The following is a 27,098-nucleotide window of genomic DNA, read 5'->3' on the forward strand; positions in this document are numbered from 1 at the left end:
CCTCCCCTGCATAGGTTGATTCACTGGCGCTTGCAACACTCCCTATACTTTTTAAATACAACCTAAAAACAGATTTATAAACATAATAATCATTATTGTGCAGAGTTCCTCCTAAAAGAAATATATTTGACCATTTTTTTAGTTCAAATCACACCACTGTGTTGAGGCCGTTCATTTTGAACACACCTCCACTTTAACACACAGTAACACACTACTGCTACTACTAGTGTTGTGGTGCACTGCATTGCTAAAAAAAATATTTTTGGGGGGCATTCTGGTGCAATGGCAATCTCCTACTCAACCAAGTCTGCCAAGGTTAATCCGTTTTGATTGAATATGGGTTTACACTTAAGCCTAGTACACACATAGGTTGGACTTGATGGACTTGTGTCTTTTTTCAACCTCACCTACTATGTAACATAAATACGTATATCATTACAGCGGAAATTGACACGTTTTACATTAAACGGCACACGTTTAGGAAATATTTCCACTGCCTATAGGTAAGCCTTATTCTAGGCTTACCTATAGTTAAAAGTCAGGAGGGAGGGTTTATAACCACTTTAAGGTGAAAAAAAAAAAAAAAAGAAAACCTTGGATTCCCCCCCCCTTACCTGAGCCCGATCTCGATGCAGCGCTGTGCTTGAGAGGAGCCGTTGGCTCCTGCTACTGTCAATCAAATTCTATGACAAGGGAGCGGGGGCGGGGCTGAGCTGTGCTGCCTGCGTCTATAGATGCAGGCAGTACGGCTCAGGATCGAGGCTGCACAAGGGCCCCCATAGGAAGTGGCTTCCTTTTTTGGGGCACTCGCTAACAAGGAGGATCGGGGCTGCTCTGTGCATAGAATAAGAAAGGGACGGCGGGCACTCAGGATGACATCCAAAATGGTATTTCTTTATTAAATACATGTGCAAAGCTGTAAAACAGACTAACACGTTTTCGGATGTTAGTCCTTAGTCATGGCTGCTCTGTGCATAACCATTACACAGAGCAGGTAAGCATGACATGTTTATTATTTAACCACTTCAGCCCCGGAAGAATTTACCCCCTTCCTGACCAGAGCACTTTTTGCAATTCGGCACTGCGTCGCTTTGTCTGACAATTGCGCGGTCGTGCGACGCTGTACCCAAACAAAGACGGCGTCTTTTTTTAACCCACAAATAGAGCTTTCCTTTGGTGGTATTTGATCACCTCTGTGGTTTTTATTTTTTGTGCTATAAACAAAAAAGGAGCAACAATTTTGAAAAAAAAAAAAAACACAATATTTTGTCATTTTTGCTATAATATTCATCCCCATTTTTTTTTTTAAAAAAGCTAATTTTTTCTCAGTTTAGGCCGATATGTATTCGTTTACATATTTTTGGAAAAAAAAAAAAATTGCAATACGCTTATATTGATCGGTTTGCGCAAAAGTTATAGCGTCTACAAAATAGGGGATATTTTTATAGCATTTTTATTATTAATCGGCGATCTGCGAATTTTATCGTGACTGCGACATTATGGCGGACACATCGGACAATTTTGACACATTTTTGGGACCACTGGCATTAATACAGCGATCAGTGCTATAAAAATGCACCGATTACTGTGTAAAGGACACTGGCAGGGAAGGGGTTAACCACTAAGGCGCGATTAAGGGGTTAAGTATGTCCTAGGGAGTGATTCTAACTGTGGGGGGGATGGGCTACAACTCACATGACAGCGATCACTGCTCCCGATGACAGGGGTTAACACTAGGGGGCGGTGAAGGGGTTAACTGTGTTCCCTAGGAGGTGATTCTAACTGAAGGGGGAGGGGACTGACTGGAGGAAGTGACGAATCGTGATTCCTAGCTAATAGGAACACACGATCTGTCACTCCTATCAGAACAGAACAGGGAAGTGTGTGTTTACATACACTCGTCCCTGTTCTGTGTCTCCTGCTCACGATCGCTCGAGGACGGCAGTCATCGCGACAGTTGGCCACGAGCACCGGCACCCCCGCTGTGCAGCGGGAGCGTGCGCCTGCTATCCCAACCCCGCGAGCCAACGTACAGCTACGACGGCTATAACTGCGGCGGTTGGTCAAGAAGCCATAAAAAGAAAAAAAAAAAAAAAAAGTTTACAATTACTTGAAGATATATATTAAATATTCTTGGACATTTTTTACTGTTTATTGCAGCTTTCGCTTCAAACTTCCCCAGAGGTCTACTTAAATATTGATATGGATCAAAATAAAATATAGATCCAATAGTGATAGTAAAAAAAAATATTAGAAAAAACCTGGACTTTACACATATGAAGAAGCCAGACACTGTAGGGGTTCACAGATACAATTATATACAAGTTCTAGTGGAAATAATAAAAGAAAATAACAGCAATCATTTCACTGATTGCTGGTGACCTCTCTTGATTAAAACACACCAAGTATATACAAGTGTGGTACAGAAAAAAAAAAAAGAAATAAAGAAAATAAATTAGAATCCCAGCATGCTTTTCCTGTGATAACGGCGTAACATTTTGCAAAACTCCTGTATGCTGTCGGCAAACAATTTACAATTTCAGTAATTGGCACAAACGCCTTATTTTTACGAATATATTAATGAAGGCAATGCATTTGTAAAACTTTGTTGAGGGCTTTTAAAGACTGCTTGGCACCAAAGACAGTACACTATGGGAGTAACATGGTGTAAAAGATGGAGTTACCCTTTAAAAGCTTCATAGCTGCCAAAAGCTTGCTGTACACATTGCTCTTCTGAAGCTTGTGTGAAGAGAGTGAAGGAAGACCAGAACGTTAAAGGAGAAGTCCAGCCTGAGCACGTTTGGCTGGGCTTCTCCTATGGGTCACAGCAGTTTTGCACACCTGTGACCCGTTTTCAGCAGGAATCAGTCCAGGCACCGCGTCTTTCCGACAATAAAGTCTGGATCCACCAGGTGCCTGGACTGATGCCGCTCTCAGGGAGCCGCTGGGAGCCTGAGACGACCGCTTCCCACCCCTCCACAGCTCAGCGATTCAGTGAGCGAGGTGGGAGCAGAGAGGAGAGCTGCTGATTGACAGTCAGCAGCTCTCCACTCGGGGAGCAGAGAGAACCGAGCCATCGGTAGGGCTGGGAGATTTTCTCAAATAAAAAAAATAAAAAAATCTGCGATTTAAAAAAAGAAAAAAAAAAAAAAAAAAAACTTGATTTACGATTCGAATCAAGTTTTTTTTCTTTTTGGACACTGCGCCGGTCCTGAGGAGCTGCGGGCAGGAGTTTTTAGGCAAGGCCGTGGCTTCAGCCTAGTCCGCGGCGTCCGGCCTCACGGACTAGGCCGAAGCCGCGGCCTCACCTAAAAACACCTGCCCGCAGCTCCTCAGGACCGGTGCGGTGAAAAAAAAAAAAAATCTAAAAAAAAAATCGATTTGCTTAAATTTTGAATCGATTTGACCTCTCAACTTGATTCAAGATTTAAATCGATTTTTTTCCCCAGCCCTAGCGATCGGTGGTGTTCGATCGGTTCTCAGTGCAGGGGCGCCGGGTTTCAATAAATGAGGAAACCCCCTCCATTGCACCCACTGTGCAAAATGTCAGCAGCTGTAGGGAAAAATACTATGCCCATTTTTGAAATTAAGTAGACAAGGTGAAAAATAAAAATGTTGATACCAATATGTACTAACCACATTCTATGTGATAGCTTTGGGAAGTGACAGGTACTCTTTATGGAGACATCGGGGGTCTATTAGACCAACAATGTCTCCCCTGGCCTCTAAAGCAGTTGCTTCCCTGGCTGTAGCAGCCAGGGAATACCAACTCTGAACCCAGAAGTGGTGGAATGATCATTGCTTCCAGGTTCATTCATCACAGAGGAGATCAGGGAATGGACATTCCACCATCTCCTCTGTCTGAGGCTATTCTGGCTGCTTACTGTGCTTCCAGGCTTTCCAGAGGAACAGGAGGGCCTGGAACCACTGTGGACCACAGCGGCATAATTGACAGCTTCCCAGATCAGTTTTATGAAACAGTCATTCACCAGCTGAGAAAAACCGGTACCAAGATCAGCCACAGTCTTCTAATAACCACTTGCTGACTATTGTATACATGTGTTCGTACGCAAGCGGAATGTTCTACATCAGAGGTCTCCAAACTTTCTAAACAAAGGACCAGTTTACTGTACTTCAGACTTTAGGGAGCTGGACTATGGCGACTGGCAGTGGGAAAAGGTCCCGATGTTTTGGAGCCCTTGGATTAAACACCTCCAGGCTCCCTAGGGGCTGGGGCACCCTGATCGAGGGGTTCTTCTTGTTCTTTGCCCTTTTTTTCTCGCTACTTCCTTATCTCCCTTTCTTCTAACTGCTGTTCTTAATATGGATACATATGGGGGGACCATAGAGCCTTTCCCATTCCAATTTATAGGAGCAAGGCATTGAGCCTTGAGGTACTGAACATAATCCCTGCCGTTATCGCTCCCACATTCCTTTGAATGTAACCCCGTGTTACCATTTGACTGTTAATGTAATGTTCTTTTATAGATATGCCTTTATTCTTGATTTGTCATAGGAGGACTACCTTCACATAGTTTATGCTCTTGGTAAACAGACGCCTCATTAGGGGGGCCCAGCCTGTTAGGCTCATTTATTCTGTCTTGCTAATTATACTCAGGCCCTTGATTGTATTGGAGGGAGCATCCATTTTTTGATATTTGTTCAATAATCATTTCTGTACATTGTTAAACATTTGAATAAAAATCTATTGGAAAAGAAAAGGTCCAGATGTCAGCTGGAAAAAAGCAAACAGTAGGAGGAATTGTACCCCATCGTTGGTGAGATTTAGGAGGAATTGTGCTTTACCACTGGTGTCTTTGTGCCCCATTGTTTGTGTCATTGGGAGAAATTATGCCCCATTATTGGTGTCAGAAGGGGGAACCGCATCACTATTGTGTTCTCCCGTCACCTAATAAGAAACTGAAGGCAAATCTTCTCAACTTGAAAGATCTGAAAGAGGTTCTTATCCCTTTTCCACACTATCCAAAAATGAAGGAAAAAGAAAAAACGGTTTTTGGCTCGAGATTCAACATCCCTCAACTGGTAATAGTGATTTATATCAAAGTCCTATTGTATGGGTTACACAAGAGGTGCAGTTCCCTAGAGGTTCTGGTCTAAGCTGCTCAAATGTGCCATCTTGTAAAAGAAACATGGCAGTTCTTCAACCTGAGCTCTGGTTTCCTCCAGTCAACCATATTTTTGCCTATTTTGCCACAATACCGCGCATGGAATATTAAGTATTAAGTCAGATTAAAAACACACCACTTCGAATACCACAAAACAAATTTTATACAACTCTCAGAAAAAAAAGCGAGTTGTGTAGTAACAGTACTAGCAAATAACACCCAAGAGGGAATACAGCATATTTGACAAAACTGTACATTACACATTAAATACTCTTATACTTTTCTACTTGGATATTGCCGTCATCACTTCAAGTTGGCAGTAATCCGTAATTTATATCTATATATATATATATATATATAGAGATCTATATATATATATAGATATATCTAGAGATATATAGATCTCTATATATCTCTAGATATATAGATCTCTAGATATATAGAGATCTATATATCTCTAGATATATAAAATCGGTTTGGTGAACATACAATACATCGGTACTTACACCCTGTCGTGAAATATTTAGGATGTTCTATACAAAAGAACAAGAGTTTGGCTCAAAGTTTAATTTATACATACAGTTATATCATGGCTTATTATTATTTATTTTTTTCTTTCTGCAGATGTTGCATTAATATTTTTTAATTTTTCTTTTTACTTTCAAAGCCAAAAAAAAAATATATAAAAATCAAGGAATTACAGAATAAGTCTATAGTCTACAAAAAAAAAGAAAAAAAAAAAAAAAGCTCAACATACAGCTTTGGTTTATATAAATAATTCATTGCAGAACGTGTTCAAAAGTATAGAACTTTTTATATATAGTCATTAATCCATAAGGGTCTTTTTTTTTTTAATAATATAAAATATACACAAGCTAAAATCAGTTCTCTATTTGTTTTTTTTTCTCAAGGTATGAATGTAAAAAGAAATGTTCTTAAACATATTCCAATTATAACTTAATATATTACTTTTTTTTTTTTCTTTAAAACGCGGCTAGACGTATAGATCTTTAAAAAGAAAAAAAAAATCTCATGCTCCCCTCCCCCCCCGAAATCCCATTTTTATTTATATATATATTTATATACTTTTTTTTTTTTTTTTAAGTCACACACTTGACAAGAAACCTCTATTCTCTCTTTTGCGATTGCGGTTTGTGTTGAGCGTGCAAAAATAGACTGTGTGGCTTAAGCCCTTCATATATTCCTACTGTGAGGGGGGGGGGGGGGGGATTATTTAGGCATGGTTGTGTAGGATAAAACATTTACATATACACTATTGCTTTCTTTTGTTTCCTGCTTTCGGGTTTTTATTCCTGCTACAAAGCCACGTCTTTAAATGGCCTGCCTACACAAGGGGCTAAGGACAGATAGCTTTGTACTGTATAAACCTCTTGGCAGAGGGGGATGTCGAGTCAGTCACGGTGGTTAAAGAGCCTTACAACCGTACTACAAAGATATGCATTTTCACTAATCCCCAATCTCTGTCTATATATATAAAAAAAAAAAAAAAATCATCCCTTTACTATTGCAGTCTCAATGTGGTACAGTACAAGGTTCAGATTTTACTGTGTTCTCTCCAGGAAAAAGGGTCAAACTCCATGTAAGTGCCACATTGCCACGTAATGTTGTAGGTCTGTATACAGTCATTTGCAGCAGGTACCTGATAGAATTTGTGTTAAAACACAACTGAGCACACAGAGACACACAAAAGATGAGGCTTGTGCGTGTATGTGTGTGTGACATGATTCTCTTTTTATATATATATATATATATATTAATATATATATATAAAGGGTTCTGCATCCTCTGGAAAAAGAAAACAGTTTTTGATATGCATGGAGCTCAGCCACAGAAGAGGACAGAAAAACCTTTTATGTCACCCAGGCATCCATCCTCATTCGTTTCATGGAGGGGCTGTCCCTGTCTTCAGTGTTGGGATTTCTTCCCATGCTGACAGGAGAATGGAAATCGTTGCGAACATCCTCTCGATCGCTCCCGTCGTAGGAGCTGCTGGAGCTACTCAGGCTGTCCACGGGAGATCTCCCCATTTCTGGACGAGCCTGGGATTGATGGGGTTGATGGTGCTGTGGATGCTGCTGCTGTTGCTGCTGTTGTTGTTGTTGTTGTTGAGGAAACCCGGTGGAGGTCACTCTGTCGCGTGGAGGAGAGATCGGCTCCGATTTGATGTGGATGTTTTGGTTGGTATTGATGGATAAGTTTGAACCCTGAGATAGCTGCCCGCCAGCCCTGTGAAATACAAAGACAAAAACTGCATACATGAAGGAAGGTGAATGCACGTCATTTTTAATTATCAAGGCAAATCAAGCAAAATTATAATAGAAACATGGAAAGTACTACAGTCCTGGCCAAAAGTTTTGAGAATGACACAAAATGACACAAATATTAACTTTCACAAAGTCTGCTTTGGTATACTGGAATATTGAAGTAAAATTATAAGAATTTCAAAAGTGCCAAGGGCTTTTATTGACAGATACACTAAGTATCTGCAAAGAGTCATTATTTGCAGGGTTGAGCCTTCTTTTTCAAGACCTCTGCAATCCGCCCTGACATGCTGTCAGACAACTTCTGGGCCACATCCTGAATGATGGCAGCCCATTCTTGCATAATCAATGCTTGGAGATTGTCAGAATTTGTGGGGTTTTTGTTGTTCACCCGCCCCCTAAAAGGTTTAACCACAAGTTCTCAATGTGATCAAGGTCTGGGGAGTTTCCTGGCCATGGACCCAACATTTCGATGTTTTGTTCTCCAAGCCACCTGGTTATCACTTTTGCCTTATGATAGGGTGCTCCATCATACTGGAAAAGGCATTGTTCATCACCAAACTGTTCTTGGATGGTTGGGAGAAGTTGCTCTCGGAGGATTTTTTTGTACCATTCTTTATTCATGGTTGTGTCCTTAGGCAAAATTGTGAGTGAGCCCACTCCCTTGGCTGAGAAGCAACCCCACACATGAATGGTCCCAAAATGCTTTAGTGTTGGAATGACACAGGACTGATGGTAGCGTTCACCTTTTCTTCTCCGGACAAGGTTTTTTTCCGGATGACCCAAACAATCGGGAAGGGGATTTATCAGAGAAAATTACTTTACCCTAGTCCTCAGCAGTCCAATCACTGCACCTTTTGCAGAATATCAGTCTGTCCCTGATGTTTTTCCTGGAAAGAAGTGGGGTACTTTGCTGCCCTTCTTGACACCAGGCCATCCTCAAAGACTTCTCCTCACTGTGCATGCAGATGCACTCACAACTGTCTGCAGCCATTCATGAGCAAGCTCTGCACTGGTGGTGCCCCGATCCCGCAGCTGAATCAACTATAGCAGATGGATCTGGCGCTTGCTGGACTTTCTTGGGTGCCTTGAAGCCTTCTTCACAACAATTGAACCTCTCTCCTTGAAGTTAGGACTAGCTAGGTTGGACTTGATGGACTTAGGTTGGACTTGATGGACTTGTGTCTTTTTTCAACCTCACCTACTATGTAACTATGTAAGTTCCTCATGATCCGATAAATGGGTGATTTAGGTGCAATCTTAGTAGCAGCAATATCCTTGCCTGGGCATCCCTTTTTGTGGAAAGCAATGATGACTGCACATATTTCCTTGCAGGTAACCATGGTTAACAGAGGAAGAACAATGATTTCAAGCACCACCCTCCTTTTAAAGCTTCCAATCTGTTATTCTAACTTAATCAGCATTACAGAGTGATTTCCAGCCTTGTCCTCGTCAATACTGATACCTGTGTTAATGAGAGAATCACTGACATGTCGTCAGCTGGTCCATTTGTGGCAGGGCTGAAATGTAGTGGAAACGTTTTTTTGGGGATTAAGTTCATTTTCATGGCAAAGAGGGACTTTGCAACTAATTACAATTCATCTTAGTTTTCAGAACATTCTGGAGTATATGCAAATTGCCATCATAAAAACTGAGGCAGCAGACTTTGTGAAAATAATATTTGTGTCATCCTCAAAACTCTTGGGCAGGGCTGTATGTAACCCATATCTAGCCTCCCAAATTTGTATGAGGAAAGTTCCAATGATAAACAGATGATCCTGTACTGGACACCATCCTACATACCTGCATCTCAAAGGCAATCTTACAAAAGTCAGAGGCTGTGAGGTCCTGATCAGAATTTTAGATCTTTGATCTGTCCCTATAAACAATATCATGTTAAGGGGGCCATAACACATGGCCATACATCCCTATGCAAAAGGGGATGCATTACTTCCTAAACTAGAAACTAGTAAACTTGTAAAGTCAGAAGCTTTTGTATCTTAATGCATTCTATGCATTAAGATAAAAATCCTTGTGTGCAGCAGCCTCCCCTAAGACTTACCTGAGGTCCCACTCTTTCCAGCAATGTCCATGAGTGTGTCAGCCATCCAAGATTCTTCCTCCTGATTGGCTGAGACACAGCAGCGGCGCCATTGGCTCCCACTGCTGTCAAAGTCAGCTAGCCAATCAGGAGAGAGAGGGGGTGGGGCTCTGTGTCTGAATGGACACAGGGAGCTGCGACTTGGCTCGGGTGCCCACATAGCAAGCTGCTTTCTGTGGGGGCACTCAACAGGAAGGAGGGGCCAGGATCACAGAAGAGGGACCCGAGAAGAGGAGGATCCAGGCTGCTCTGTGCAAATCCACTACAACAGAGCAGGTAAGTATATTAGGTTTGTTATATTTATAGGAAAAAAAATGAGACTTTACAATCAATTTAAGGTTGCAATTGCTATGTCCAAATGTGGCCCAGCATTTTAAAACCCCCACTCTGTCCACGATACTGCATCGTGACACAGAGACCACACCCCCCATATGTTATGACATGCAATGGCACAGGCATGTGCTAACACATAGTTCATACTATGTAGAGGACATAAGGAGGAGCACCATTGTGCTTAAGACTATGGGCAACAAACTATTTACATGTTCATAACAAGCAGTAAAAGAACTTTAGCTGGCTTTAACACTGAAGCACTTTACGGGCGCTATAGCGCTAAAAATAGTGCCTGCAAACCGCCTGTAAAAAGCTGCTCCCGTCTCTCCAGTGTAAAAGCCCGAGTGCTTTCACACTGGTGCGGTGCGCTGGCAGGACGCTAAAAAAAAAAGTCCTCCAAGCAACATCTTTGAGGTGCTGTAGGAGCTCCTAAAGCGCCCCTGCCCATTGGAAACAATGGGCAGCGCCGCCGAAGCGACGCTCTTAACCCTTTTTTGCCCGTTAGCAGGAGTTAAAAGCGGCGCGCTAGTGGCCAAAAAGTGCCGCTAAAACTACGGTAAAGCGCCGGTAAAAATAGCAGCGCTGTACCGCCGACGCCCCCAACGACCCAGTGTGAAAGTAGCCTTACAATAAAACATCACTGACCTATCTAGCTGCTTGTTCTGTGACGTAATTTATTCTCAAAGATCCAAACAAAGACTGGATTTCTAACCGCTTGGAAACATCTGCTGGTTGTTTACATTAGAGGGTTGGTAGATTACCAAGATTCTGCACTCCACAGAAAATAGCTGAGAATGTTCCAATTTCTCTCTAATGCCAAATAGCTACATAGGTGGATGGGGGCTTGTTTTACAGTAGCTGTTCAGAATATGTAAAAACATGTGCATTCTGGACACAGGTTCACTTTAAATAAAATCTTTTTTTTTTGTTTTGCTGTTCTGTCTCCTTCTACTAATACTTTGTACTATGTTGCTGCTAGGTGCTTCCTAACCCTAGATATGTAGTCCAAACTGTACCTCTTCTCCTCCACCTGCAGCCAACTCAACAACAGCCGAGACAGAACCTTCATAAAAGAAGCAGGTTTTGGATCTGAGCACTTTGCCAAAATAGGCGGCAGGAAAAGCAATGCAGAGGGAGGGTTGATGTGTCAGCCCCAGGGCTACTGATAAGGCAGTACAACCGGCCCTGTTGTACTGGGCCCAGGGCAGCTTAATTGTTCATTTCTGTCTAAATGAAGAATTGTATTTTACTAAACCACACCCTAATACTTGCTTATTAGGGCTTAAATTAAATTAAAAAGTGCTGAGAGCCGAGACAAGCTTCCATAATGAAGCACCTGTCTTCTTTCTAACCGTTGTCTGGTCAGCTGTGGCAGGTGGGGATGCAGTTCAGGTGCACCTAGCCACTCTGATCCCTCACCAAAGTTACTTTCTGAAAATTTAGATAGACGTATAGTTGTGCTTTAAAATTTAAATTTCCACAGGAGCACAAAACTCATTTGCCTAGGTATGCAACATAAATTTGAAATGGTACTCACATAAGGGAGCTGAGGGCTGCTTGTCCTAAGTGATGCTGCTGCCAGGCTGACACCTGTCCAATCTGCAGCATTCCTGGAGAGTTAAACCCTTGTAGAACAGAAAGGTCCGCACTGGTTAGAGGATAATCTGGACAAGAATAAAAAGAGCAAAACTATGTTATTTCAAGAAATGTACAACTATTTTGGGACCAATATCGGGACCACCGATATTAAAAAAATAAAAAGATTAAAAAAAAAAAAGGAATCTAAAAAAGGTGTTTGGATTTTTTGTTAACTCCAGTTCTTTTTACTGAAAAATATGTTAAGGAGGACTTTAATAAATTCAAGTTGGTACCTTTGTTTCCTATAAAATGGCCCATACTATATTTGATATGAAATATATCAAACTGTCTCTGGACAGTAGCCTGCCTTCTTTTCATAATCCTACATCAGCCATATATTCAGTCTAATAATTTATCCAGGGGTGGACAAATTAAAGCTTAAATATACCCCCCAAAAAATAAATAAAACAGCAAAAGGGACATTACTTGCCTTCAATGAAATGTTTGCCTTGTGCTGCCGTGTCCTCCTTTTGTGGAAATCTTTCTTTTCAGATTCCCCCAGCCCCTCTGCCATAATCTTCCGGTGTAGGGGGGATTAACAGAACTAAGGGGCTGTGACAGGACTCTCATCAAGAGTGCCTGCCTATGCCAGTCCTTTCCACCCAGCTGCTCCACTCATAGAAGCTGTAACTACAGTTTCTATAAACAAAACATGATCTATGAATGGAGGGGGGCGGATGATTGACAGACCTGCCCCCTCAATTCATAGATCATGTTTAATTCATAGCTGTAGCAACAGCTTCTATGAATGGAGCAGCTGGGCAGAGGAGTGCCTTCACCCAAATTCAGACCTTAGAAGCAGAATTATTGGCATGTTACTGAGCAACCAGGAGAGGACTGGGCTCAGGGGAATTTGCCTCCTAGAACACCACAAATATGAGGGCTGTACCGAAAGTAATGCAAAAGTGGGTATACCATGTTGGTGGAGTAACTTTTCCCCTATAGCAACTCCTTTTTTTTCCCATTGCATGTAAATAATTGATCCCAAGCAAAATCCGTCACTGATGGAGAGGTGCCAACATCCACATAAAGCTACAGAATGTCTATGTAGATTACACCATTGAGAAGAGCAAGATCTTGTCATTGGTGACTCTTGTCCATGGTGTCATCTTTGTAAACAATCTGTAGCCTTCTGTAGATGTTGGACAGCCTGCACCCCTCCTTCATCAAGAACTCAACGGTGGCATTTTGATTCCGCTTGGAATCCATTGTTTACCTTCAATTAAAAGGAAGAAGAGTTACTATACAGGAAGAGATATACATTACCAACATATGAAATTTCAACTACATATGTAAAGTAATAAACTTACGCCCACTTATACAGTGATGTGAAAAAGTAATTGCCCCCTAAACCTAATAACTGGTTGTGCCACCCACCCTTGGTGGCAACAACTGCAATCAAGAGTTTTCAATAACTGGCAATGAGTCTTTCACATTGCTGTGGAGGAGTTTGGGCCCACTATTCTTTGCAGAATTGTTTTATTTCAGCCACATTGGAGGGTTTTCCAGCATGAACAGCCTATTTAAGGTCATGCCAAAGCATCTCAGTCGGATTAAAGCCTGGACTTTGACTAGGCCATTCCAAAACCTTAATTTAATTTTAAAGGTTCTGAGCCATTCAGGAGGTGGACTTGCTGGTGTGTTTCGGATCATTGTCCTGCTGCATAACCCAAGTGTGCTTGAGGTCAGGAACTGATGGCCGAGACATTCTCCTTCAGGATTTTCTGGTAGAGTAGAGTTCATGGTTCCATCAAAGATGGGAAGGCGTCCAGGTCCTGAAGCTGCAAAGCAGCCCCAGACCATCACACTACCACCACCATGTGTGACTGTTGGTACGCTGTTCTTTTTATGAAATGCTGTGTTAGTTATACACCAGATGTAACGGGACGCACACCTTCCAAAAAGTTCAATTTTTGTTTCATCAGTTTACAGAATATTTGCCCAAAAGTCTTGGGGATAATCAAGATGTTTTTTGACAAATGTGAAACAAGCCTTTTGTTCTTTTTTAGTCAGCAGTGGCTTTGGCCTTGGAACTCTCCCATGGATGCCATTTTTGCCCAGTCTCTTTCTTATTGTTAAATCATGAACACTGACCTTACCTGAAGCAAGTGAGGCCTGAAGTTCTTTAGATGTTCTGGGTTCTTTTATGACCACCTGGATGAATTGTCTTTGTGCTCTTAGAGTAATTTTGGTAGGCCGACCACTCCTGGTTTTCTCCATTTGTGGATAATGGCTCTCACCGTGTGGTTTGCTGGAGTCCCAAAGCCTTGGAAATGGCTTTGTAACCCTTTCCAGACTGATACATGTTAATTACCTTGTTTCTCATCCGTTCTTGAATTTCTTTAGATCGTGGCATGGTGTGTTGCTTTTTTAGATCTTTTAGCGCAGTGGTCATCAACCCTGTCCTCAGGGCCCACTAACAGGCCAGGTATGCAAGATAACTGAAATACATCACAGGTGATATCATTTGCTGCTCAGTGATTGCAGTATTCTAGTCTGCATCTCCCTAAGGTAATACATAAAACCTGGCCTGTTAGTGGGCCCTAAGGACAGGGTTGATGACCACTGTTTTAGAGTGCTTCACTTTGTCAGACTTCTGTTTAGGTGATTTCTTGATTCAACAGGTCTGGCAGTAATCAGGCCTGGGTGTGGCAAGTGAAATTTAACTCAGCTTTCCAAAAAATGTGGTTAATCACAGTTCATTCATTAGCATTTAGCTAATTTAGCAAGGGGGCAATTACTTTTTCACATAGGGCCAGGCAATTTTGGACAGCTTTTTTTCACTTAATAAATGAAATCATTTAAAAACTGTATTTGCATTTATTTGGGGTATCTTTGTGTAATATTAAAATGTGTTTGATGATTTTAATAATTTAAGTGTGACATATGCAAAAAAAATAAAAATTATCAGGAAAGGGGCAAATATGTTTTCACAGCAGATACTCCCCCATATACACTTTAATCAGAGTGGGATCTGCTGACAGTTAATGGGCATTATGTAGTTAACGGAGTACATGGCTGCCATGGAGGGGTTACATTTGTTTTTCCCTCTGTGAGCTGTGACTTCTATAGAAATTAATGGGACAACCAAATTGGTTCTCCCTTTAATCTCTATAGAGTTTAAAGAAAGCCAAGTAAGATTCGATAGGAATAAACCTTTTACTCAAACAAAAATAGCCCACAGACATAAAAATTATTCAGTGCTTTCTTTTTGAAAACATGTAAAAAAAAAACAAAAACACACAGAAATCTGAAAATGGAAGGAAGTGGAGTAAACTGGACTGGGTAAATGCTTACCAGTATTGTAGGCAGTAGGCATGGCAGAGTAGACCAGACCCTGTGTGGCCAGACTAGGTGTAGTTACAGAGACAACTGGAGTTGCAAGAGACTGTGTGGACTGGGAGCTGCTTATCCTCTGTGTATTCTGTGAACAAGAACAAGTAATGAGTAATCAGCAAAAAATATAAATGTTGCAGAAATGTCACGACACCAAAATTCCAAGCCAAAAGATTCAAAGAAAGCCATCATGGTCCTGGACAATTAAAACTGATCATGTGATTAAAAAAAAAAAAAAAAAAAAAAAAACAAAAAACTTAGTGAGAAACTTGACAGCTGTAGTGTTTGTGCTATGAAGATGAACTGCTCCACAGTGCCTGCTGCTACAAACGTCAGTTAGGACTTGTTTTAAAGTTTGCTTGTGTTTTTTTAGGAATATGTAACTATTTGAATATCCATAGCCTGTCCACAGGTTCAGTTTAAACCCACAAATGTCTACTCATAAGCAGGCGATAAAAATATAGGATTATTTCATATAGACACAAAATGCCCACAAAGCCATTAGAATCCATAAAACTAGAAAAATGCCCCCTAATTCCTTTGGAATTTAGGCTTCTTTCACACTGCTGTGACTTAAAAGTTGTGCGATTTTAGGGCCGCGATTTTGCCTCGATATCAGGGAATGCCTGTGTGAGCTTGAGGTCTATGGACCTGAACCCGCATGAAAGTCGGACCAAAGTAGTACAGGGACTACTTTGAAGTTGGCACGACTTGAAGTTTCACATATATCAATGGTTATCATTGGAAATCATTGGGAACGACTTGTCATGCGACTTTGCAGTCTCAAGTCGCACAAGTGTGAAGGGGGCCTCAATGGTAGAAGTACCACCTTTTATAAAAAATATATAAATCTGTGTGTCAATATTAAAGCCTTATGAATAAAAATGTATGTCTTTCGGTTGTTGTTTTTCCATATAATTACATTACACCACCAACATAATACATAAGAGTTACATAAAGAGTACAGTGAGGGAAAAAAGTATTTGCTCCCCTGCTGATTTTGTATATTTGCCCACCGACAAAGAAATGATAAGTCTATAATTTTAATGGTAGGTTTATTTTAACAGTGAGAGAGAACAAAAAAATTCAGAAAAACGCATTTCAAAAAAGTTATACATTGATTTGCATTTTAATGAGTGAAATAAGTATTTGACGCCTTCGCAAAACATGACTTAGTACTTGCTGGCAAAACCCTTGTTGGCAATCACAGAGGTCAGACTTTTCTTGTAGTTGGCCACCAGGTTTGAACACATCTCAGGAGGGATTTTGTCCCACTCCTCTTTGCAGATCCTCTCCAAGTCATTAAGGTTTCGAGGCTGACGTTTGGCAACTCGAACCTTCAGCTCCCTCTACATTTTCTATGGGATTAAGGTCTGAAGACTGGCTAGGCCACTCCAGGATCTTAATGTGCTTCTTCTTGAACCACTCCTTTGTTGCCTTGGCCATGTGTTTTGGGTTATGGTCATGCTGGATCACCTATCTACGACCCATTTTCAATGCCCTGGCTGGGGGAAGGAGGTTCTCACCCAAGATTTGACGGTACATCCCCCGTCCATCATCCCCTTTGATGCGGTGAAGTTGTCCTGCCCCCTTAGAAGAAAAACACCCCCGAAGCATAATGTTTCCACCTCCATGTTTGACAGTGGGGGTGGTGTTCTTGGGGTCATAGGCACCATTTCTCCTCCTCCAAACACGGCGAATTGAGTTGATGCCAAAGAGTTTGATTTTGGTCTCATCTGACCACAACACTTTCACCCAGTTCTCCTCTGAATCATTCAGATGTTCATTAGCAAACGTCAGATGGACCTGTACATGTGCTTTCTTGAGCAGGGGGACCTTGCGGGCGCTGCAGGATTTCAGTCCTTCATGGCGTAGTGTGTTACCAATTGTTCTCTTGGTGACTATGGTCCCAGCTGCCTTGAGATCATTGAAAAGATTCTCCCGTGTAGTTCTGAGCTGATTCTTCACCATTCTGATCATTGAAACGCCACAAGGTGAGACCTTGCATGGAGCCCCAGACCGAGGGATATTGACAGTTATAAAAGAATGCTTCTAATCTCAGCTCATTACCTGTATAGAAGACACCTGGGAGCCAGAAATCTTGTTGATTGATAGGGGATTGAATACTTATTTCACTAATTAAAATGCAAATCAATTATAACTTTTTTGAAATGTGTTTTTCTGGATATTTTTGTTGTTATTCTCTCTCACTGTTAAAATAAACCGACCATTAAAATTATAGGCTGATTATTTCTTTGTCAGTGGGCAAATGTAAAAAATCAGCAGGGGATCAAATACTTTTTTCCCCTCACTGTAACTTCTTACTGAAGGAGACGAGTGACTCTGAAAAGCCTCGGGTTTTATGCTAAAAATGCTGCATTTCAAACTCTTTATGCAACTCTAATGTATTAAGTTGGTGGTGTAATGTAATTATATGAAAAAATATAAGGCAAGAGACATTTTTTTTATTCATAAGGTTTTATTATTATTGACACACAGATTTTTTTTTCTTTAAAGCTGTTGTACTTCTGCCATTAAAGTCCCAAACAATTGGGGGTAGATATCAGAGCGAACCCCTGCTGTGTGCGAGTAAAAAGATACCAAGCATGTCACACTTTAAAATTGTGCACGGCTGTCCAACAGCGACAAACAATGTCAATTTTACTATCCATAAGCGAAGCTTTAAAAGCCTTTACAGGTTACCACTTGAGATTTTTCAGAGGAGGTTTAGGTTTGGTGCTAGAATTGCTGCCCATGATCTGACATTTGCGGCGATACGTCACGTGTAGGGTGCACACCTTTGCGCGCAAGCACTGGAGGAACGGGGGCACAGTTATTTTTTTTTTTTAAATGATTTCATTGATATTTTTTTTTTTAATTATTTTTGATTACTTTTATTGCTGTCACAAGGAATGTAAAAGCCATTCCTCGGCTTTGTTCGGCCAACCGCCGGACACATGGCTGGTAGCTCGGGTCTCCCGATGGGACCGGAGAGCCCGAGAGAGCCAAGGGAGGGGGCAGAGGAAGATGTCCCCTCCCGCTGCTTGTAATAGCAACCAACTGAGCCACTTCGGTTGCTATTACAAGAGAGCCGACAGCCGGCTTTAAAAACCGGTACCGGGATGATGCAGGCATCATCCCGCTATAACCACCGAATGTCCAGCCACGTTCCAGTACGTGGCTGGACGGGAAAGGGTAATTTTTCTGACTAATAAAATTATTAATATTAACGTCAATTTTATGATTATTATCATTATCAATAATATTTAAAAATAATATTTCATATTTGCAAAAATAATATTTTTATATTGTTATCAATAATATTTAAAAATAATATTTTATATTTGTATATAGTACCAATAATATTATTTGATATTTTTGTTATTATTATTATAAGCATTTCGGCCTAGCAGCACTAGGGTTGTCGGTTCGCACCCCAACCACAGCACTACCTGCCTGGAGTTTGCATGTTCTCCCTGTGCCTGTGTGGGTTTCCTCTGCATATTCCAGTTTCCTCCCACATTCCAAAGACATGCTGGTAAGTTAATTGGCTCCTCTCTAAATTGGCCCCAGTATGTGTATGTATGAATGTAAGTTAGGGACCTTAGATTGTAAGCTCCTTGAGGGCAGGGACTGATGTGAATATGTAATAAATATGTAAAGTGCTGCATAAATTGACAAAACTATAAGTACCTGTAATAAATAAACAATATAAAAAAATAATGATATTTTATATTTGATAATAATAATAATAATAATAATAATAAATATAAAAGGCTGAACCTCGAATCTCTGTATGCAATTCTACACAGAACCAACAGAGGGTAGTCTTGTACTGATGTTACCAGGCAAAGACGGCACATTGATGATTTCAGTATGAAAGATAACAAGCATTTAAACCCAACAAAATAAATAAATAAAAGGCAGCCTGCATATGTGAGAGAGCTGAACGAGGAAAGCATACATACACACATGCAAACATTCCCATATGAACTTTCTGCTAGGGGGCCAGGCTTGACATATGCATGAAAAACATAAAAACACAGTGTGCATCACACAAATACTATATAGAAGAGCATGCCGCATGCAGCCCAGCACATTGTGAGGTTGTGATCTGTGAGCGGTAATTGAAATGGCAACGCTGACTATATTTGGCCAAAGGCACAAAGCTTGTTGCTTGCTCATGTTAGGAAAAATACCAAGATAATAATATTGCAAGGCCATGAAATTTTGCCAAAAGCTTATTCTGAGAAAGGGAAATCTAGTTAATGCATTGAGTAATTTGTGATAACAGTATCATAGTAGATTTTTTTTTAAGATTATAATACAATCATTCATATGATTGGGAGGAATTGATTGTTTTTTGTAGTTTCTCTGATCCTCTAAAATCAAGGTTAACCATCCTCCTCTCCTCGCACTTTACAAATACACATCTCTTCCCTCAAGTGCCATAGGACTGGAGGGGTCTTCATAAATGCTCTTCCCCAAAGTATATTCAGATTGGGAGGTCTGGGGTCTTCATAAATGCTCTTTCCCCAAGTATCATCAGATTGGGAGGTCTGGGGTCTGCACAAAATCTCTGCCATCAGATTGGAGGGTCTGGGGTCTTCATAAACGCTCTTTCTCCAAGTATCATCAGATTGGGAGGTCTGGGGTCTGCACAAAATCTCTTCCCCCAGGTGCCATCAGATTGGAGGGTCTGGGGTCTTCATAAAAGCTCTTCCCCCAAGTATGATCAGATTGGAGGGTCTGTACAAAATCTCTTCCCCCAACCGCCATCAGACTAGAAGGTCTGGGTTCTTCACAAAATATCTTCCCCCAGGTGCCATCAGATTGGAGGGTTTGTCAGATTGGAAGGCCTGAGGTTATTACAAAATCCCCCCCCCCCTCCCCAAGTGCCATCAGACTAGAAGGTCTGGGGTCTGTACAAAACCTCTTCTCACAAAAATCCACCAGACTGGGGTCTTCACAAAGTCCTTTCCCCCACGTGCCATCAGATTGGAAGGCATGGGGTTAGCATAAAATGTCTTCTCCCCAAGTGCAATCCAATTGGAGGGTCTGGGTCCTGTAAAAAAAAACACCTCTAATGCCCTGTACACACGGTCAGACATTCCGACAACAAAATCCATGGATTTTTTCAGACGGATGTTGGCTCAAACTTGTTTTGCGTACACACGGTCACACAAAGTTGTCGGAAAATCTGATCGTTCTAAACGCGGTGATATAAAACATGTACGTCAGGACTATAAACGGGGCAGTAGCCAATAGCTTTCATCTCTTAATTTATTCTGAGCATGCGTGGCACTTTGTGCGTAGAATTGTCCACACACGGTCGTAATTTACGCGAACGGATTTTGTTGTCGGAAAATTTTATAGCCTGCTCTCAAACTTTGTGTGTCGGAAATTCCGATGGAAAAAGTCCGATGGAGCCTACACACGGTCGGAATTTCCGACAACAAGCTCCGATCGCACATATTCCGTCGGAAAGTCCGACCGTGTGTACGGTGCATTACTCCAAGTCAGATTGGAAGGTCTGGGGTCTATACAAAGGCTCGCAAGATGACAGTACGGGAGAGGTGGAGCTACACTAGGGATGGGCAGCAGAAATCATTCACACATTACTAATAAATATAACTAAAGAAGTGCGAAGAGAGAGCTCCGAGGACTCCGGCTTGCTCTGTGTACATAGCAGACTGCTGTCTGAGCCCTCCTGAGGAAGATGAGATCATTCACAGCTCTGACAAGAAATGACCTCACCAAGGATGATGTAACCTCATTGAAAGACAAAACAGTGAAGAGCTCCTGTACTAGGAGAGTTGCTTATCTGAAAGGATGGTGATAGGGTAGTGCAGGGTGGGGGGGATACACAAAAAAACACAATGTGCATGTTTTTATCGGATGTTCCCCCTAAAAAGGCAAAAACAATAAGCAGATCCTCCCTAGAAACAATGTATCCATCTCTTGTAATTAGTATCAATGTCAAGAGATCTTTTCAAAGCTTGCAAAGATTTTAAAGGGAACATCTCATTTGGTTATGTAAATGTGTCTATGAAGCACACACGTCACTCACCAAGTCTAATTCATCTTCCTCTGTCTGTACGGGAGTGAGGAAAAGTACAGATATGAGGGTTACAGTGTACAATGATACAACCGCCACCATCAACCCATAGCACTGCTGATTACAGAGAATCACATTGAACAGTATACAGTTTCCGCTAAAATGGCAGCATATAGTGAGGCCCCCGATCAGATCTTCGCGTAGCGGGATCGAGCGTTCATACTATGCAATTTTGACATCACGATTTTCACGTAATTCTGCATATCACATAGGGCAGCCCATTCACATGATACCAATGATGGGACCCTTTCCTCCCACTGATACCAATGATGTGGCACTATTCCTATACCAATACCAATGATGGAGCACTATTCCTCCCACTCATATGAATGATGGGACACTATTCCTCCCACTGACACCAATGATGGGACACTATTCCTCCCACTGACACCAATGATGGGACACTATTCCTCCCACTGACACCAATGATGGGACACTATTCCTCCCACTGACACCAATGATGGGACACTATTCCTCCCACTGACACCAATGATGGGGCACTATTCCTCCCACTGACACCAATGATGGGACACTATTCCTCCCACTGACACCAATGATGGGACACTATTCCTCCCACTGACACCAATGATGGGGCCCTATTCCTCCCACTGATACCAATGATGGGGCACCATTCCTCCCACTGATACCAATGATGGGGCACTATTCCTCCCAATAATACTAGTGATGAGGCATTGTTTATTCCCACTGACATCAGGGCATTTTGCAATCATACTGACAGACCCCCCCCCCCCCCCAAGATCTAAAAAAAACAGTAAACTGGCCCTTTGTTTAAAAAATTTGGCGAGCCCTGGTCTAAAAGACCAAGAAAATTACACATATAGAGTATCTCACAAAAGTGAGTACACCCCTCACATTTTTGTAAATATTTTATTCTATCTTTTAATGTGACAACACTGAAGAAATGACACTTTGCTACAATGTAAAGTAGTGAGTGTACAGCTTGTATGACCGTGTAAATTTGCTGTCCCCTCAAAATAACTCAACACACAGCCATTAATGTCTAAACCACTGGCAACAAAAGTGAGTACACCCCTAAGTGAAAATGTCCAAATTAGGCCCAAAGTGTCAATATTTTGTGTGGCCACCATTATTTTCCAGCACTGCCTTAACCCTCTTGGGCATGGAGTTCACCAGAGCTTCACAGATTACCGCTGGAGTCCTCTTCCACTCCTCCATGACGACATCACGGAGCTGGTGGATGTTAAAGACCTTGCGCTCCTCCACCTTCCGTTTGAGGATGCCCCACAGATGCTCAATATTTAGGTCTGGAGACATGCTTGGCCAGTCCACCACCTTTACCCTCAACTTCTTTAGAAAGGCAGTGGTCATCTTGGAGGTGTGTTTGGGGTCGTTATCATGTTGGAATACTGCCCTGCGGCCCAGTCTCTGAAGGGAGCGGATCATGCTCTGCTTCAGTATGTCACAGTACATGTTGGCATTCATGGTTCCCTCAATGATCTGTAGCTCCCCAGTGCCGGCAGCACTCATGCAGCCCCAGACCATAACACTCCCACCACCATGCTTGACTGTAGACCAGACACACTTGTCTTTGTACTCCTCACCTGGTTGCCGCCACACAATCTTGACACCATCTGAACAAAATAAGTTTATCTTGGTCTCATCAGACCACAGGACATGGTTCCAGTAATCCAGTGGTTCTCAACTACCCTAGTGCCGTGACCCCTTGATAAAATTTCCCAAGCTGTGGAGACCCCCAACCGTAAAAGCACCCAAGGCAAGACAAGTAATTTGCGCCCCTAACCCATGGACATTTAGTGTTCCCTGAGTCCCTTCTACTCGTACAGTATTAAAACCCCTTATGGTACATTTTAGGATATACCACTCTTTCTCTTTGTTCTCCTTTCTTTCCCTTTTACATCTCTTTATCCTAATTTCTTGTCCCCCCCCCCCCCCCCCCCATCCCTCTTTCTAGCCGTCTTTATTGTTCTTTCTCTTATTCTTTCTCTCCCTTTTTCTTTGTTCCTCCCCCTCTTTTCCTCTCCTTTCCATGTATTCTCTATTTCTATTCCTTCTCTTACTCCTTGGAGGGGGGGTGGGGGGAATGGGATGAGTGACAATGTTGGCGGGGAGTTCTGATCAGCCAACTTAGGTGCTCTTGATCAAGCTCATCTGCTGATCTGAGAACTGTAGAGGGGACTTTTAATGGTAACTATAATCACAGGTAGTGTTACTCACTGTGTCTCCAACTTTGTGGTGTCTTGTAGCAGTGACACCTATGCGGAAATCAGAAGATAGGGTCTCCTCCAGACGGCGGGCGGCTGCAGGCTCCAGGGACAGCCCTGCTGGGCGGCCACAAAAAGGCTGGGGGAGTGGTGCAGGCTTCAGAAACAGCCAAGGATTTGGTGACCCCTGGCAAATCATCATTTGACCCCCAAGGGGGTCCCGACCCCCAGGTTGAGAACCACTGCAGTAATCCATGTCCTTAGTCTGCTTGTCTTCAGCAAACTGTTTGCAGGCTTTCTTGTGCATCATCTTTAGAAGAGGCTTCCTTCTGGGACAACAGCCATGCAGACCAATTTGATGCAGTATGCGGCGTATGGTCTGAGCACTGACAGGCTGACCCCCCCCCCCCCTTCAACCTCTGCAGCAATGCTGGTAGCACTCATACGTCTATTTCCCAAAGACAACCTCTGGATATGAGGCTGAGCACGTGCACTCAACTTCTTTGGTTGACCATGGCGAGGCCTGTTCTGAGTGAAACCTGTCCTGTTAAACCGCTGTATGGTCTTGGCCACTGTGCTGCAGCTCAGTTTCAGGGTCTTGGCAATCTTCTTATAGCCTAGGCCATCTTTATGTAGAGCAACAATTCTTTTTTTCAGATCCTCAGAGTTCTTTGCCATGAGGTGCCATGTTGAACTTCCAGTGACCAGTATGAGAGAGTGAGAGCGATAACACCAAATTTAACACACCTGCTCCCCAATCACACCTGAGGCCTTGTAACACTAAACGAGTCACATGGCACCGGGAAGGGAAAAATGGCTAATTGGGCCCAATTTGGACATTTTCACTTAGGGGTGTACTCACTTTTGTTGCCAGCGGTTTAGACATTAATGGCTGTGTGTTGAGTTATTTTGAGGGGACAGCAAATTTACACTGTTATACAAGCTGTACACTCACTACTTTACATTGTAGTAAAGTTTCATTTCTTCAGTGTTGTCACATGAAAAGATAGAATAAAATATTTACAAAAATGTGAGGGGTGTACTTACTTTTGTGAGATACTGTACCTTCTCACACACGCAGGTTTCCATAAAACTCCTCACTAAAAGGGAGACTTATTCCTTTCAGCAATTGGCTATTGAGAAGGGGGTTTATTTAAAGCCCAACTCCATGTTTAATTCCCTTTAAGTAGATTGTTTGGGTCAGCTTGGCTTAAACTATTAAAAGGGACATTAAACTAAATTAAATTGGTTCTAAAGCCCAAACATGTTTTTTTTTCTTACCTTAAAGTGTTACCAAACCCACAACAGTAAAATCAGTCTGTATATGCAGTAAAGCATGCTTGTTATACTGACTGTGGAACCTAAGGGGTTAATCCTCTGCATTATGTAAAAAGGCTGTATTGATCCTGTCTTCCCTGATCCTCCCCTTCTTCCACTGTCCCCTGATAGTTTTCCTGATCACACAAGTTACTGGAGTCAGGCTGCACATGCTCAGTTTGATGTGTATTGCTAGAGTGTTTTTTTTTTTTTTCTTGGGAGAGTGCATGTGTAAAGAGGCTGTTTAATCCTGTCTTCTCTGATCCTCCCCTCCTTCCACTGTCCCCTAATAATTTCCTGAAAACACAGAGTCTATGGAGTCAGGCTGCACATGCTCAGTTTGGTGCGTATTGCTAGAGAGGTTTTTTTTTTTGATCAGCACAGGGCCAATCACCACTGTCCAGACAGAGGGTCAGGGGTCTTGCAATCTCATAGGACAGTCAGAAAACTCCTCCTACAAGCTTTAACCAGTGCTTGGCTGGACACAGATAGAAATCACAAGCCCCTAACTGCTGATGGGAAATGTATTTAGCACTTTATATTTACTAAAATAATCGGTATCAAGCCCACAGATGTGCCACCATAGGAAGCAGCTTCCTATGGTGGCACACTGAGAAAAGAGGAGCCAGGTGAGGACCCCAGAAGAGGAGGATAGGGGCTGCTCTGTGTAATTCCATTCGTTATTTAAAAAAAAAAATTTGACTTTACATATCACTTTAAAACACCATTCTTATGACAGGTGTACCTGCTGGTAATAGTAAAGTATCAGTACACTAGGTGGCTGCACCTCAATGCCGGCCTCTTGTTATAGGGATACAAAGGTTGTATATTTATTGTACTGGCCAGCCTAAACATACAAATATAAAAAATGTTTTCAACTCACCAAAGGAGGCATCATTCCTTTACTGGAGGGAGGTATGACTACACGCAAGTCTGGCTTTCGGCTGTTCATTCCAAGATTGCCCCCCGGAGGAGGAGGGGATTTGGTGGGCATCACTTTTCCCAGTGTATTTCCACCAGCTGGGCCAAGCAGGCTGGGAGAAGCCCTCGGGTTTACAAACCCATTACCTGGACAAGAAAAAAAACCCAAAACATTTTATATCCAAAATTAAAATATCTTATATATTACAGGCGCTTATATAGCGCAGTGCTTTCCGCATATATATTGTACATGCACATCAGTCCCTGCTCTCAAGGAGCTTACAATCCAAGTTCCTAACTCACATTCATACATACCGTACATACAGCACATACAGCACATACAGCACATACAGCACATACAGCACATACAGCACATACAGCACATACAGCACATACAGCACATACAGCACATGCCCAAAAGTATTGGGACGCCTGTCTTTACACCTACATGACCTTTAATGACATCCCAGTCTTAGTCCGTAGGGTTCAATATTGAGTTGGCCCGCCCTTTGCAGCTATAACAGCTTCAACTCTTCTGGGAAGGCCGTCCACAAGGTTTAGGAGTGTGTCTATGAGGGAATGTTTGACCATTCTTCCAGAAGAGCATTTGTGAGGTCAGGCACTGATGTTGGAAAGAAGGTCTGGCTCGCAGTCTCAGCTCTAATTCATCCCAAAGGTGTTCTATCGGGTTGAGGTAAGGACTCTGTGCAGGCCAGTCAAGTTCCTCCACCCCAAACTTGCTCATCCATGTGCTTTGTGCAGTGGTCCAAATCATTTGGTGGAGGGGGGATTATGGTGTGGGGGGGTTGTTCTTCAGGGGTTGGGCTTGGCCCCTTAGTTCCAGTGAAGGGAACTCTTAAGGCGTCAGAACACCAAGACATTTTGGACAATTTCATGCTCCCAAATTTGTGGGAACAGTTTGGGGATGGCCCCTTCCTATTCCAGCATGACTGCGCACCAGTCCACAAAGCAAGGTGCATAAAGACATGGATGAGCAAATTTGGGGTGGAGGGACCTGACTGGCCTGCATAGAGTCCTGACCTCAACCCAATGGGACACCTTTGGGATGAATTCGAGTGGAGACTGTAAGCCAGGCTTTTTCGTCCAACATCAGTGCCTGACCTCACAAATGCGCTTCTAGAAGAATGGTCAAACATTCCCATAGACACACTCCTAAACCTTGTGGACGGTCTTCCCAGAAGAGTTGAAGCTGTTATAGCTGCAAATGGTGGGCCAACTCAATAGTGAACCCTACGGACTATGACTGGGATGTCATTAAAGTTCATGTGTGTAAAAGGCAGGTGTCCCGATACTTTGGATAATATAGTGTATCTTAATATGTTTTTGAATAAAATGCAAAACAGAATTCTTCCCAGATAAAAAAAAAGTCCAAGAAGTTTTGCAGAACATTTCTCTCTCAAAAGTGTTTTATTTCTAATGGTGCCGAAAACCAAACCAATGTGAATTGTTACGAGTAAATTATTATGTTCAGTCTGCCAGTCAGACGTGCATCAGATCTTAATCTGGAAGGGCAATTTAGCTAAATCAGCCAACCGTCAGGATTGTCAAAGTAGCAACAATGAAGCACACAAAGTAACTGGGTAGATCACAGGGTTAGAAGAGCTGGATCCATGCCACTACACCGCATGTCTGACTAATCTGATTACAAATCCTGTCAGATGCAGACCAGCAGCGCCTCATTTAAAATACTGCAAACCGAAA

At 42.2% G+C, this 27,098-nt stretch overlaps 1 protein-coding gene across 7 annotated transcripts in view; it reads right to left on the minus strand.

Moving 5' to 3' along the window:
* Positions 1 to 5,265: 5,265 nt before the first annotated feature.
* MEF2A (myocyte enhancer factor 2A) overlaps positions 5,266 to 27,098 on the minus strand; it is a 271,262-nt gene continuing 249,429 nt past the window's right edge. For 4 of the 7 annotated variants that reach the window (XM_073618380.1, XM_073618383.1, XM_073618384.1 and 1 more), the window contains 5 exons: positions 25,339 to 25,523; positions 20,887 to 20,910; positions 14,778 to 14,904; positions 11,380 to 11,506; positions 5,266 to 7,373 (listed from right to left, as the gene is read on the minus strand). In XM_073618380.1, the coding sequence (XP_073474481.1) occupies positions 6,998 to 7,373; positions 11,380 to 11,506; positions 14,778 to 14,904; positions 20,887 to 20,910; positions 25,339 to 25,523 (839 nt within the window). In that variant the 3' untranslated portion in view covers positions 5,266 to 6,997. The remainder of the gene's footprint in view (positions 7,374 to 11,379; positions 11,507 to 14,777; positions 14,905 to 20,886; positions 20,911 to 25,338; positions 25,524 to 27,098) is intronic. The other 3 variants (XM_073618382.1, XM_073618385.1, XM_073618386.1) reach the window with 1 other exon arrangement.

The sequence above is a fragment of the Aquarana catesbeiana genome, linkage group LG03 (genome assembly GCF_042186555.1).
Source record: "Aquarana catesbeiana isolate 2022-GZ linkage group LG03, ASM4218655v1, whole genome shotgun sequence".
NCBI lineage: Eukaryota > Metazoa > Chordata > Amphibia > Anura > Ranidae > Aquarana > Aquarana catesbeiana.